General features: G+C 42.0%; 2 protein-coding genes across 8 annotated transcripts in view; one reads left to right on the forward strand and one right to left on the reverse strand.

The window, feature by feature from the left end:
• Positions 1–3381, forward strand: part of tdrd9 (tudor domain containing 9) — a 31413-nt gene extending 28032 nt beyond the window's left edge. For all 4 annotated transcript variants that reach the window (XM_014210746.3, XM_045723506.2, XM_014210743.3 and 1 more), the window contains 3 exons: positions 2202–2340; positions 2450–2641; positions 2807–3381. In XM_014210746.3, coding sequence (XP_014066221.3) covers positions 2202–2340; positions 2450–2641; positions 2807–2905 — 430 coding nt within the window. In that variant the 3' untranslated portion in view covers positions 2906–3381. The remainder of the gene's footprint in view (positions 1–2201; positions 2341–2449; positions 2642–2806) is intronic.
• Positions 3382–3507: 126 nt separating this feature from the next.
• rtn1a (reticulon 1a) overlaps positions 3508–14387 on the reverse strand; it is a 52919-nt gene continuing 42039 nt past the window's right edge. For 2 of the 4 annotated variants that reach the window (XM_014210748.3, XM_014210750.3), the window contains 6 exons: positions 7301–7508; positions 7028–7166; positions 6506–6575; positions 5788–5834; positions 4483–4541; positions 3508–4328 (listed from right to left, as the gene is read on the reverse strand). In XM_014210748.3, coding sequence (XP_014066223.3) covers positions 4286–4328; positions 4483–4541; positions 5788–5834; positions 6506–6575; positions 7028–7166; positions 7301–7508 — 566 coding nt within the window. In that variant the 3' untranslated portion in view covers positions 3508–4285. Of the gene's footprint in view, positions 4329–4482; positions 4542–5787; positions 5835–6505; positions 6576–7027; positions 7167–7300; positions 7509–12572; positions 12664–12719; positions 12902–14387 lie in introns of those variants that run through there. The other 2 variants (XM_014210751.3, XM_045723507.1) reach the window with 2 other exon arrangements.

The raw sequence follows: 14387 nt of genomic DNA on the forward strand, positions 1-14387 counted from the left end.
AATACATGCTCATATTAGAGCATATGGAAAAAAAAACGGAGTTAATATTATGATTGCCGTTATACAATACATAGCCTACTGCATATTACTCATGGCAGAAAAACATTCAACAAAACTGATTTAAGATGTCTTTGGTACATAATTGGTCTAGCCTATACTCAAGTTAAACAAATTCAAGTGATTGCCTTTGAGTGTTGTCTGTTATTATGCATACTGGATGGACTGGTTACCTTATGCCAATGGTGGAAAAAGTACCCAATTGTCATACTTGAGTAAAAGGAAAGATATATCTTAATAGAAAACGACTCAATTGAAAGTCATCCAGTAAAATATTACTTAAGTCTAAAAGTATTTGGTTTTAAATATACTTAAGTATCAAAAGTAAAAGTATAAATCATTTCAAATTCCTTACATAAATTAAACCAGGTGGCACCATTTTCTTGTTTTTTGCCAGGGGAACACTCCAACACTCAGACATCATTTACCAATGTAGCATGTGTGTTTAGTGAGTCTGCCAGATCAGAGGCAGTAGGGATGACCAGGGATGTTCTCTTGATACTTTTCGTTGTCAGGGAAAATGTACAAAGTACATTATTTCCTTACTATTGATATTTTTAACTTTACTACATTCCTAAAGTACAGATACCCCAAGTAGTACTTTAAAGTATTTTTACTTAAGTACTTTACACCACTGCTTTATGCTACTCTCCAAAATGTCTATCGTCGAATCTGGAAGAGAACGTATAGTCCTAGGCAACGCTGTTTGTTCATTGATTGTGCACGGCGGCTTACAGTTAGCCTACAATTATACTGAATTTTGATTTTCAAATAGCCAAGTAAAATATATATTTTTAATATTTTCATAATTAATTGGTTGACATTACCTTTTAGCTATACAGAATCTCACCACCTTGCGTTTCCATCTCATCTCTCCTTTATTTATTTAAATTGACAATAGTCTGATGGGTGAAAATATGATGACTTGATGAGAGAACAGCTGTGCAGCCTGAGGCATGGAATGGAGTGCAAGCTTTTTTTTTCTTCATCTTTCTCAAATCATCAATAGCCATGCAGCCCTTATGTTTTTATTGAAGACATTCTAAGGTTTATCATTCACAACTAAAGTTGCCAAATTACTCTAAATCTAGCATATAGGACCTGTTTCAAATGATACATTTTACGCTCAACATAACCACTTCATATGCGCACTCGCTCCGTAATGGAAAAAATATCCCTTTTATTTTATTCCGCTAAGTTATATTATTTTATAGGAATATAATTGTAAATAATGGCACGGGACTTAAAGGCATATCTTGTCAGCTAAATGAACACGCCTAAAGCCTATGGCATGGAGCATAGCCAGATAACATACAGTAGGCCAACTTTTATATTCTGTTTTTCATAACGTGTCTTTAGACATGGCTAAAATAAATAATGGATTTATTGTGATGGTGTATATTAAATTGATTTATTATACTTTTTTTTGGTAAACAGATGTTCCAAAGGCACGCATCAGCGGCTTGTATGCTTGGAGGCCTGGAGATACTAAACGTGTTTGTTAATTAAAGGTCAATTACCGTGAGACCAGCGGTCTTTTGCATGACAGTAACATGCTGACAAAATTTCATGACTGCACCTAACCTACCCAGACTAGGTTTGTGGGCGTCCTAGAGCAAAACGGGCATTTTCGTGAGAGACCCACCTTTACATAGAGGGGTCATATTAGTGGGCAGCCCAAACTGTTCGGACGCTACAGACAGAAGACGAGTCCCAAGACACTTGTGGCGGTCGTAGAGCAAAACGGAGAACACCATTGTGTTCGTGAGAGTCATCTTTCCATAAGAGGTTAAGTTAATATAAACTGTTTGGTAAACCATTCGGACACAACAGCTGTGTTCGTGAGAAGACCGATTTTTGGGATGTCTCATGGTCTGACAAACACGGCTCTAGCTCTGCCACCCTTCACTGCAGATGCGGAAGGGCGACATCGGTGGATAGAGACGCAGCCTCATGCGAAAAAAACCACATCTCTAGCTTAAACTGACAACTTTTATTTTTTCCTTATTATATTTCCACGCGGACTCTAGGGGGCTAAGTGACCCTAGGGGGTAAGTGATAACATAAATAATGTTGTAATATTCACTTCAAATCATGCATTAAGTTCTACAGGTCTGTAATGTAACCTTGCCTGTTCTCTGCAGCACCAATGAGGAGAGAACCAGCTACACTGGCGCCCTCTGTGGTCTGGGGTGGAACGTCCAGTCTCAGGAGGCTGTCCTACCTGAACATGACATAGAGCTCGCCTTTGATGTCAAATTCGATGTAGAGGACATCACAGAGGTAGCTAACACCCTTGTAGTTCCTGCATCAGTCCATTCAAATCAATATTTATCATAGAACATGAGATTCAACTTTCCACTCATAACCCTTGTGTTTTGTGTTGGATCAGATCAATGCGTTGCGTGGTGCCATCAACCGTCTGGTGTGTGAGGGGCCCAACGGTCCTCTGCACCTGGGGCCTGACAGGATCAACAGCCTGCAGGAGGACTGCCGCGAACGCCTCGTCAGGTTATTTACCAAGTCACCCCCCCGGGAAGACCTTGTTCCTGTGTACTATGAGGAACCAAATAAATGGAACCAGGTATGGTTTGAATTCATGGTGTAATGTTATTTTTCCCCACTTCAATCAACAGTCCTGATTTTATATAGAAAGCAAGGCCCATACTTAACTATAATTTCTAGTGTTTAAACAATTATATTGAGCGTGTATGTGTGACTATTTTGTGTGCATGGTGTTTGTGTACAGGTGGATCCCAGTCAGAAGATGGAGATTGTCCAGAAGGAAGATGGAAAGAACAAAGGTGTCCTGTTCCAGCTACACCCTGTCACACTGCTCAACATGTGAGGCCATTCTAAAGCAGCAACCAGAAGCACAGCATGCTGTTGTTTTCACCTTGACTACGCTTATTTATGTTTTACAAGATTTTCTTATGGAACCCTCAGGGAGGACATTCTCTTTTGATAATTGTGGTATATATTTGGATCATTTTTGCACATGGTCCAGCCATGCTTCTCATGTCCTGGGTTTTTCTTTTTATTCAGCTTTGCTATTGCTGTGTTAGATGTTTGGAAAGTATAACTACACTATAATTTTGGAATATAAATCATTGATATTCAAGGAATGGAACTCCTTTTCTTTTGTATAAATTAATCTGACTTAAAGTCAAGGTATGGTGCTAGCTTTAGTTCAGTGACCTAACAGCCAAGTTAAATTTGTCACCTCAGCATACACGCAACAGGAAAGGGCTTCTGTGCCAGAAGGTGTCTGTCTGTTCATAGAATGTTATTTCAAATCACTGTGGATATTTATCCAGTGTTGTATGCTCTCTGTACCATTACGAAACATAACATCTCGTATGTCCTAATATTTCTAACTCAAGACGAGACTGCCCTCGTCAACTTTTTTTTGTCTTGGACCCTATTTTTAGTAATGCATCTGAAAAATGATGACATTATACATCAAGGAACATTTATTTGTCTTCTGTAATTAAATACATAAGTAAGTGCAAATAGTTAGACCAGGGTCTAAGAACTACATTGAGTGTAGGTGAACAGTACAAAGTTGGACAGTTAATTCAAACAAGCTAAATATCATCAGATACTCCTTGTCTTCATAGTAGTTGAACAACAGTACCTAAAACATATTGTGTGTAGTTACATAGTTATGCAAAAAAACAAATACAATTACCACATCAAATTATTTTGTGCTTGAAAACACAAAGGAAATCATTTCGATATTTATATATATATTGACTATATATACTGAGAAGCCCCACCAGCTAACTCAGAAACATGAAGCAGTATTTAACATTGGCAGCAGAGCATTTCTGTAGGCATATCGCTTTTTTTGTGCCAAACCTTAGTTTGTTGTAAGCACTGAAGGAAAATAAAAACTAGTGTGAGAACTGCACGAAAGATACAAAATAATATTGACTCAAGGCTTGACTTCATGCGCTTAATAACAAGCAACACAAAATAAAAAATACATTTTCTTCCAAATTGTGTACTTGTCTACCTAGACATATCTTGAACATGGGTGATTTACTGTGTGTGTGTTAACCATTCTAGACAGTTTTGGGGGTCAAGGCTTCTCCAGTGGTTGGTTTTAGAGAACACCTTCTAGATGACATAGTACTACCCCCAGATAATGACAAGGCTATCCAACAATGATCAAGCTGTCTGCCACTGAGTCTGAGCTGGACTCCACTGTTAGCAAGATGCAGGTCTACTCTTCCTTTCGCTTGGCCCCAGGGATCTTCGCCTGGATCCTGTCGAGACAAAACATGGAGGTCACCACTCAGATACAGTGTTAAACTTTTCTAGTTTGTATCAATATGAACATCATTCCAATCTATTTTATAGTGGGATGTTCCAGGGACTAGTGTTTATTCTCGAGTAAAAAAGGTCATAACTACTACTCACTTCCCCACCACAGAGTTCACTTGGGTCCGTATTAGTCCCACATATTGGTCAATCTGTGCCTGAGGGTGAAGAGAGAAAAACAATTTGGATTGCTTTAAAAAAAAATCTTTATCCCATTACTCAACAATATCAAAGTAGACCTAATTAAACACAAGTCTTTCTATAAATCTAATGGGTAGAATAAACCTCTTCAGAATGGCATGACTGCCAGAGTTTATACTTCTCTGTAATACCAACTACCCCACCGAAGACATTCTTTAAAAAAAGTATACTCTGTCATAAGACTTTATATGGGCAAATAAAACTGAATTAAAAAGGAAAGTTTTAGATCTTCCTAAGTCTGAGGGTGGTTTTAACCTTCCAGACTTGGACTTGTATCAACTCACCACCCAGGGCTTTTACTTGTCACATATTGTTAAATGCACTAAAGAGTAACAATGGGTACATATTGAAGATGCACATTATTGTCGGCAAAATATTTTTGTGTGTATTTTCAAAGGATTAAGCGAAGAATATTAAACTTCATAGTTAACACTATAACAACAGGGAAGAAAATTAAATGTATTCTACAAGAACCAATATCACTCCCTAAAAACACAACCCTATGAAACAATCCTTGGATAGCTTTTCAGAATTAACAATTGGAACCTAGACTTAAAAATAACTGATATTCGCATAAAATGGAGGGAATGTTGGAACATAACTAACGAAATTACAGTTAACTAAACTGTATGCTTAATCCAGTATATGAATATAATATATACAATTTATTACACAAGACAAAATTCACAAATTCTACACAACAGCAGAGTCATGTCGTAAATGTAAAACTAACAATGACTATAACATTCCCAGAAGGCATGGATTATTAAATTCAAAAGTTATGGCCAGAGTTAGAAAGGTGGCTGTCAGAAGTATTACAATGTACATTTATTTACTTTTAATCCGTCTGCATATTTCAAGACATGGCATATGAGGGTGCAGTGAGATACCTGATGGGTTGGATGATACTTTTCTTGTCAATCCTTTTGAAAAACTGAACTGGAAATCAACCAATCCTCCATGGTTAACACAATGGAAAGGTCAAATGCTTTATTATCGAAATGTTTAAAGAGCCCGGGTGACAGAGAGAATCAAAATGGTACAGTTTGAGGACATATGGCGGAGAGTGTGCGGGCGCTGCAGATGGGCGTGTTAGTCTGGGCACGTGTGATGTTTGTATGACTATGTTTGTATGTGTTTTGTATTGTAAAAAAAAGTACATGTACAGTACATGTGTTCTAGAGAGTGAGGGGAAGTTCTTACCTGGTTTTTCTCATAGACAATGGGCATGCTGAACATGGACACCACGGCTGTAGGGGAAGAGAGTGAGCGCGTGTTGAAGCAGTTTGACCTGGAGTGTCCCCCTGGGAATATTCTCATGTACACATTGTGTCAACCAAGCCCCAGTTCAGAGACTTAACAAAAATATGAGATCACGTCTTCAGTTGTGAATGAATCCTTTGAACAAGGCCCATAATGAATTGACCTCTGGAATTTCATAATATGGATTTTTTTAGGATGCGACTAATCCTAATCTAGGAAATTGATTGTTTTTGCTCAAAAGGGCAGAACGATCAATAATCCACTGTGATACAGAATTGATACAGATTTCAGTAAAACTCTTACTGGTTCCATGTGATGAGGCCACCATCAGGCTGTCTGAGTTGCTCTTGTCAGGTCATGTTTCCCTGCTCCACAGCGTTTGTTCTCACTGTGTTGGGTTAACCATTGACTGACACTGGGGTACTGTGATGCTTGCTTATTACAGCCCACTCCCCTGATTATAGTACATACTCAGATTGGCTCTGTGATGGTGTAAATGGAGGTTTCAATATGATTCATTATATTACATTTTATAAAATGTTAGACAGCTGAGACAAAATACAGTATGAGCTGTATGTCAGGCTGAACATGGTGTGCAGTAGAGAGGTGCAGAGCTGAGTATAACAGCTACAGTAGCCAGTCGTAGAAGGATCCTCACCCAGAATAAGCAGAGTCAGGCCATTGAAGAGAGCACCCACGTAGGTCAGCAGCCACATCAGGACAGCAAACTGCAATCCAGGGTAAAAACATTTAACTATTGGCACTGCTTAAACAAACCCACCCCCACAATTTATGGTATGTGTATACGACGTTTGACTGAAGGTATGCCATAATAAAATGATTTGATGTTTTAAGTGTAACTTAATGTTTAACAGCAGGAATAGTACTGAGATGACATATGTTAAAGAGTGTAGTGTTGGTAAGATGGTTGTGTCCACCATGTCATTATTATTATTATTATTATGTTTTTTACCCCCAATTTTGTGATATCCAATTGCGATCCAATTACGATAACCGGCCGCCCTATAGGACTCCCCGTCACGGCCGGTTATGACACAGCCTGGGATCGAACCCGGGTCTGCAGTGACGCCTCAAGCACTGCGATGTAATGCCTTAGACCGCTGCGCCACTTGGGAGACAATGTCATTATTTTAAGCCCAGAGGTGAGAGTGAGGCTGACCTTCAGTGAGTCGATGAGGTCCTGGACCAGGAACAGCCTACGGAGCTCCTTCATACAGGTGTTGGAATAGAGCAGAGCCTTGTCAGCATATTTACCGATCTGATCCTGGGACAGAGAGATCTCCACCTCCAGATAAGATCTGTAGGGAAGAAGTTCAACAGACTATTAGTGTCCAGGCTAAAGTGGCATTGCAAAAAAAGATGAGTGAATGTTTAAATGTCAGATTATTTCATGTGCTGAGTAAACACAGATCCTGTATCCTCCCTAACTCACTTGAATGGGTGCCCTTCATCGGTCTTCTGCACGGCCTGAAGCACAGACTTGTAGATCCTGAAGCTGATGGTGGCAGAGAGGGCGGCCAGGGCTAAGTAGGCTCCCACACTGACCACACTGAACTGGGTCAGAGAGAAGAGCAGCAGGAGCACGCTGCCAAACACAGCTCCAGACTGCTTCACATTCCTCCAGTAGAGCAGGTCAATTGCTGGGGGGAGGACAGAGACAGGAGAGTTAGGATCCAGTGTTAGACCCAGCATTATACACTACAGCAGGGATCCCCAACTGGCGGGCTGAATTTGGCCCCCCAACTTTTTTGGGGGGGGACATAAGATTAAAAACACATCAGTTCCAAGTGATTTTAATCTTGTAAATCTGTTCCAAAGTATTCCCACGCATAATAGAAAGAGATGTGACCGTACACAAATGTAAACAAGGTTTTAAATGTTTGTTTTAGTCATATCTGTTTGGGCTTCTTGCGGTCAATTTGCAGTCTACAAATTATTTGTAATTATGTTCTGGCCCCCTGACTATTCGCTCAAAAAATAAAATCGTCCAGAAGCTGAATCTAATTGATGATCCCTGCACTACAGTATGACCAAGACCGATGATTACAGAGACCGTATGATGACCCATCTGTGGGGTGACTGGGGTCACCTCAACATTACAAAGTATGACCCAACCGTAGGGTCACCCCAACATGACCCAGTATGACCCAACCGTAGGGTCACCCCAACATGACCCAGTATGACCCAACCGTAGGGTCACCCTAACATGACCCAGTATGACCCAACCGTAGGGTCACCCCAACATGACCCAACTGTAGGGTCACCACAGAATGACACAGTATGACCCAACCGTAGGTTCACCCCAACATGACACAGTATGACCCAACCGTAGGATCACCCCAACATGACACAGTATGACCCAACCATAGGATCACCCCAACATGACCCAACTGTAGGGTCACCACAGAATGACACAGGGATAGAATAACCACAGTGCTCAATAGTTTGTATTTATTTATTTATTTCACCTTTATTTAACCAGGTAGGCAAGTTAAGAACAAGTTCTCATTTACAATTGCGACCTGGCCAAGATAAAGCAAGCAGTTTGACACATACAACAACACAGAGTTACACATGGAGTAAAACAAACATACAGTCAATAATATAGTAGAAAAATAAGTCTTTGTACAAAGTGAGCAAATGAGGTGAGATGGGAGGTAAAGGCAAAAAAGGCCATGGTGGCAAAGTAAATACAATATAGCAAGTAAAACACTGGAATGGTAGATTTGCAGTGGAAGAAAGTGCAAAGTAGAAATAGAAATAATGGGGTGCAAAGGAGCAAAATAAATAAATAAATACAGTAGGGGAAGACGTAGTTGTTTGGGCTAAATTATAGATGGGCTATGTACAGGTGCAGTAATCTGTGAGCTGCTCTGACAGCTGGTGCTTAAAGCTAGTGAGGGAGATAACTGTTTCCAGTTTTAGAGATTTTTGTAGTTTGTTCCAGTCATTGGCAGCAGAGAACTGGAAGGAGGGGCGGCCGAAGGAGGAATTGGCTTTGGGGGTGACCAGAGAGATATACCTGCTGGAGCGCGTGCTACAGGTGGGTGCTGCTATGGTGACCAGCAAGCTGAGATAAGGGGGGAACTTTACCTAGCAGGGTCTTGTAGATGACCTGGAGCCAGTGGGATTGGCGACGAGTATGAAGCAAGGGCCAGCCAACGAGAGCGTACAGGTCGCAGTGGTGGGTAGTATATGGAGCTTTGGTGACAAAACGGATGGCACTGTGATAGACTGCATCCAATTTATTGAGTAGGGTATTGGAGGCTATTTTGTAAATGACATTGCCGAAGTCGAGGATCGGTAGGATGGTCAGTTTTACGAGGGTATGTTTGGCAGCATGAGTGAAAGATGCTTTGTTGCGAAATAGGAAGCCAATTCTAGATTTAACTTTGGATTGGAGATGTTTGATGTGAGTCTGGAAGGAGAGTTTACAGTCTAACCAGACACCTAGGTATTTGTAGTTGTCCACATATTCTAAGTCAGAACCGTCCAGAGTAGTGATGCTGGACGGGCGGGCAGGTGCAGGCAGCGATCGGTTGAAGAGCATGCATTTAGTTTTACTGGTATTTAAGAGCAGTTGGAGGCCACGGAAGGAGAGTTGTATGGCATTGAAGCTCGTCTGGAGGGTAGTTAACACAGTGTCCAAAGAAGGGCCAGAAGTATACAGAATGGTGTTGTCTGCGTAGAGGTGGATCAGAGACTCACCAGCAGCAAGAGCAACATCATTGATGTATACAGAGAAAAGAGTCGGCCCAAGAATTGAACCCTGTGGCACCCCCATAGAGACTGCCAGAGGCCCGGACAACAGGCCCTCCGATTTGAGACACTGAACTATCGGAGAAGTAGTTGGTGAACCAGGCGAGGCAATCATTTGAGAAACCAAGGCTGTTGAGTCTGCCGATGAGGATGTGGTGATTGACAGAGTCGAAAGCCTTGGCCAGGTCAATGAATACGGCAGCACAGTATAGTGTTCCTTACCACGTCTACGTTGTGATATCCTTTACAGCAGTAATCCCAGTGTACCCCAGGCAGTTAGGTCAGATAACCTCAGACGCCCCTGACGTGTGGGATTTTGCTCTAACCTATGTTTTATTGCGTTTGATTGAGCTGTCGATTAAAACGGAGGAGTCAAAGAGAAAACCTTTCTATCCTGCTTCTTTTTGCCTATATATACACACATACTACTGTTCAGAAGTTTGGGTTCACTTAGAAATGTCCTTGTTTTTGAAAGAAAAGCACATTTTTTGTACTTTCAAATAACATCAAATTGATCAGAAATCCTGAAAGCATTTCACTGTAAGGTCTACACCTGTTGTATTCGGCGCATGTGAGTAATACAATTTGATTTGATCTGATCTATGGATTTCACATTACTGGGAATACAAATATGAATCTGTTGGTCACAGATACCTTATAATGTAGGGGTGTGGATCAGAAAACCAGTCAGTGTCTGGTGTTACACCATTTGCCTCATGCAGAGCAACATCTCCTTTGCATAGAGTTGATCAGGCTGTTGTTTGTGGCCAGTGGAATGTTGTCCCACTATTCAATGGCTGTGCGAAGTTGCTGAATATTGGCGGGGACTGGAACACGCTGTTATACGTGTCGATCCAAAGCATCCCAAACATGCTCAATGGGTGACATGTCTGGTGAGTATGCAGGCCATGGAAGAACTGGGACATTTTTATCTTCCAATAATTGTGTACAGACCCTTTTGACAACATGCTGAAACATGAGGTGATGGCAGCAGATGAATGGCATGACAGGATCTCATCAACGTATCTCAATGCATTCAAATTGTGTTCGTTGTCCGTAGCTTATGCCTGCCCATACCATAACCACACCGCTACCATGGGGCACTCTGTTCACAACGTTGACATCAGCAAACCGTCGCCCACACGACACCATCTGCCAGGGTATAGTTGAAACCGGGATTCGTCCATGAAGAGCACACTTCAGTGTGCCAGTGGCCCTCGAAGGTGAGCATTTGCCCACTGATGTCGGTTACGACGCCAAACTGCAGTCAAGTCAAGTCCCTAGTGAGGACGACGAGCACTCAGATGAGCTTCCCTGAGGTTTCTGACAGTTTGTGCAGAAATTCTTCGGTTGTGCAAACCCACAGTTTCATCAGCTGTCCGGCTGGCTGGTCTCAGACGATACCGCAGGTGAAAAAGCCAGATGTGGAGGTCCTGGGTTGGCGTGGTTACACGTGGTCTGCTGTTGTGAGGCCGTTTGGATGTACTGCCAAATTCTCTAAAACGATGTTGGAGGTGGCTTATGCTAGAGAAATGAACCTTCAATTCTCTGGTAACAGGTCTGGTGGACATTCCTGCAGTGAGTATGCCAATTGCACGCTCCCTTGTGTGACAAAATTGCACATTTTACAGTGGCCTTTTATTGTCTCAGCACAAGGTGCACCTGTGTAATGACCATGCTGTTTAATCAGCTTCTTGATATGCCTCACCTGTCAGGAAGATGGATTATCTTGACAAAGGGGAAATGCTCACTTACAGGGATGCAAACAAATTTGTGCACAAAATTTGAGAGAAATAAGCTTTTTGTGCAAATGGAACATTTATTTTCTTTCAGCTCATGAAACATGGGACCAACACTTTACTAGGCAAGTCAGTTAAGAACACATTCTTATTTACAATGACGGCCTAGGAACAGTGGGTTAACTGCCTTATTCAGGGGCAGAACGACAGATTTTTACCTTGTCAGCTCGGGGATTCAATCTAGAAACCTTTTGGTTACTGGCCCAATGCTCTAACCACTAGGCTACCTGCCATGTTCAGTTTACATCCAATTCAATGGTGTCTTAAAAGACTGGCGCCATGTCCTGCTATTTATGGTTTTTGGGCATAAGACTCAATATGTTTTCAGCCCCCAACAAAGATGGCAGAGGTTTGTCACCCCTGGATTAGGCCTGAGTCAGTCTACCGTTCCAGCTCAGCTCAAGTGACCCCCACAGCCCTCTCCTGTGTTGGCTGGAAACACAGGCTTGTTTCCATGAGAAAAGTGTCTGGTTCACCCACAGTTGTGAGCCAGCTCCTCCACATCCAGTGACTGTGGCTCAGTGTACATTCATGTATTTCAATGTTCAACTGTTGATGTGACACCTGCAAGCCCTCTGTTTTACGAGGAGGAGGACACGAAGCCTGTTCCAAAGAGTTTGTGCTCCTGTTCCATAGAGGAGTGAAAAACTGCTGCGTGCTCTGGGTGTCTTCTCCTTCCTCCCTAAACCCTCCTGTCTGCCCAGCCGCCTTCCTGCTCTAATTTTAGCTGTGGAGCTGTGAGCGGCAGAGATGATGGCCATCTTTATTTTCTAACAGGCATCTGCGGATGCCAAAAAGGTGTTCTAAAACTGGGTGCTGAAAGGACTCTAATTTTACCACCACTGACCCTCTCGTCTTGTGAGGGAAGGGTGCACATTTTACCATATCCCCATAATCATCCGCCCAAATCATCAATACTGAGCTTCCCTTCTCAATAACCAATACGGACTGACCTCTTTCCCTGTAATCAATAACTACTCAATAAGGCTGGATTACCACCCCTTCATCTTTAATCTTCCATTTCTATCTGAGTGCCACTCCCTATAAACCCACTGTCACTAGTCAGAAACTCACTCTATGATTTGCCATTTATCTACTGTGTTGCTTAAAATGGAGATGCAAAAAAAGAATAATTCACACACGCACCAAGCGAAGCAGCCGTAAAACAGACAGGCAGGACAGCAATGCCGGAGAGACTTGACATACAGCAGCATATGTGCATTGTGATCTGATCTACAGATTGCACAAAGAGAGAAAAGCTTTAGCTAGTGCAGTAGAAGCGTGTGTACTGACCTGCGGCTCCCATGGCTGAACAGGGATAGAGGCAGCTGCTTTATCCACAGACAAAAGGAGAGCATGAAGGGGGAGTGGCCACAAGCACAGGCTAGTAGTCATTGGTCTGGGGGAGGGTTAAGGGGATGGGTTGCCAGAGACCTGAGCTGGGATCCAGCACACACTAGTACACACACCCTCTCAGTGAGCCCTTGCTTGGCAAGGGCAAAATTAAAGTGACTATCTTATTCAAAATGGTGGATGGTATCTCCCTCCACCAGACAGGAAGATGGAATTCTTTCCGATCATTTATTCTCTTATCTATAGCCCGCAGCAGGTGACTTCATTGGCAGTATACCATCTACTGAGTGAGTTTCTCAGCAGATCTGTAACGTCTGTGAGGGTGTTATATGACCTTACAGTGATGATGAAGATTGCAGGCTGAAATGCACTGCTCTATTAAAAAGATTCAGCTCTGTGAGGATCTGGTGAGCACCTGCCTGATGCAATTACCATAGCTAAGGTGCTGCATTTTCTCCCCCTCCACTCACAGATAGATAGGAGGAAGGAGAGAGAGTGAGAGTGAGAGATAGATGGAGGGAGAGAGCGAAAGCACTCCCTGGGGTACTGAGACAGATTCACTTGCTCTGAATATGTGGAATGAGGGACACGTAACGTGTCTACACCGACACACCCAGCCTTTATTGTTCAACACAAAAGGACAATGGGACGGTTTAACATAGAGGCAGGAAGCCTTCAAAACAACAGACACATACGTCATGGACATGGTTTCTAAACGCTGCTGATAGAATCTGACACGGTTTAAATACCATAATAAAGGCTTAATGGAGTTTGATGGCTAAGTTTGGGTTGTCATCTAAAATGCCAATCGTTGAATCATATTACAAATCATGCAACTGTCTGGAACTAGCCTACATTTTCTTTTACTGACAAAATACCGCCACCCGAGAGAAAAAAAAACGTGTTTTAAAAAAACGTGTTTTGCTTATTCTTATCAAGGAAGACTATTGGTGAACAATACCGTTTTCAAACTAGATGGTAATTTTTCATTAAGTAAACATTTTTTATCTGGTTAAAAGTATTTTTGTGGTAGTTGAACCAATTGATTGGTTGAAACTATTTCTGTTCTGATTTCAGATCTGGGTCGCAGAGAAGTAGACTAATATTTAATAGACTAACTTGTTAGGAAAGTGGTCAAAGTAGTGGATGTGTCAAAAGTTACATTAATTACTAATTGTGTCATTGTTAGAATGTGCTCCCTCTGTGCTGTAGTTAACAAATTCAAAGTTTCAAGGCAGTCAGTGGGACGTTAGCCTACTACAGTTGGGTGATATTACGATAGCGTCGTCTACTGACGATGATTGACAGCCATAGTCGATGGTGATGACACAGTGATGTGACAGATGATGGTTAAGCCTTTTAACTTTACTGGTGCTGCGCAGTAAGGAACGGCGCCTCGCGGCACACAGCAGGGGAACACGCAACTGACATTCCCGAGTAATTTGCCTATTCCTATTTTCTAAAGCCTATTTAAATAAATACTTTTTGTTATATACAGAGCGCAAGAGAGAAATGTAGGCCAGACAGAGAGAAGAATTCCAACAAAGCAGCGCAAAAGGTCCAGTCAGAAAATATTGTTTCTCTCTCTCTGTCGGACACTCCTTGACT

The sequence above is a fragment of the Salmo salar genome, chromosome 09 (assembly GCF_965601325.2).
Source record: "Salmo salar chromosome 09, fSalSal1, whole genome shotgun sequence".
Classification (NCBI taxonomy): domain Eukaryota; kingdom Metazoa; phylum Chordata; class Actinopteri; order Salmoniformes; family Salmonidae; genus Salmo; species Salmo salar.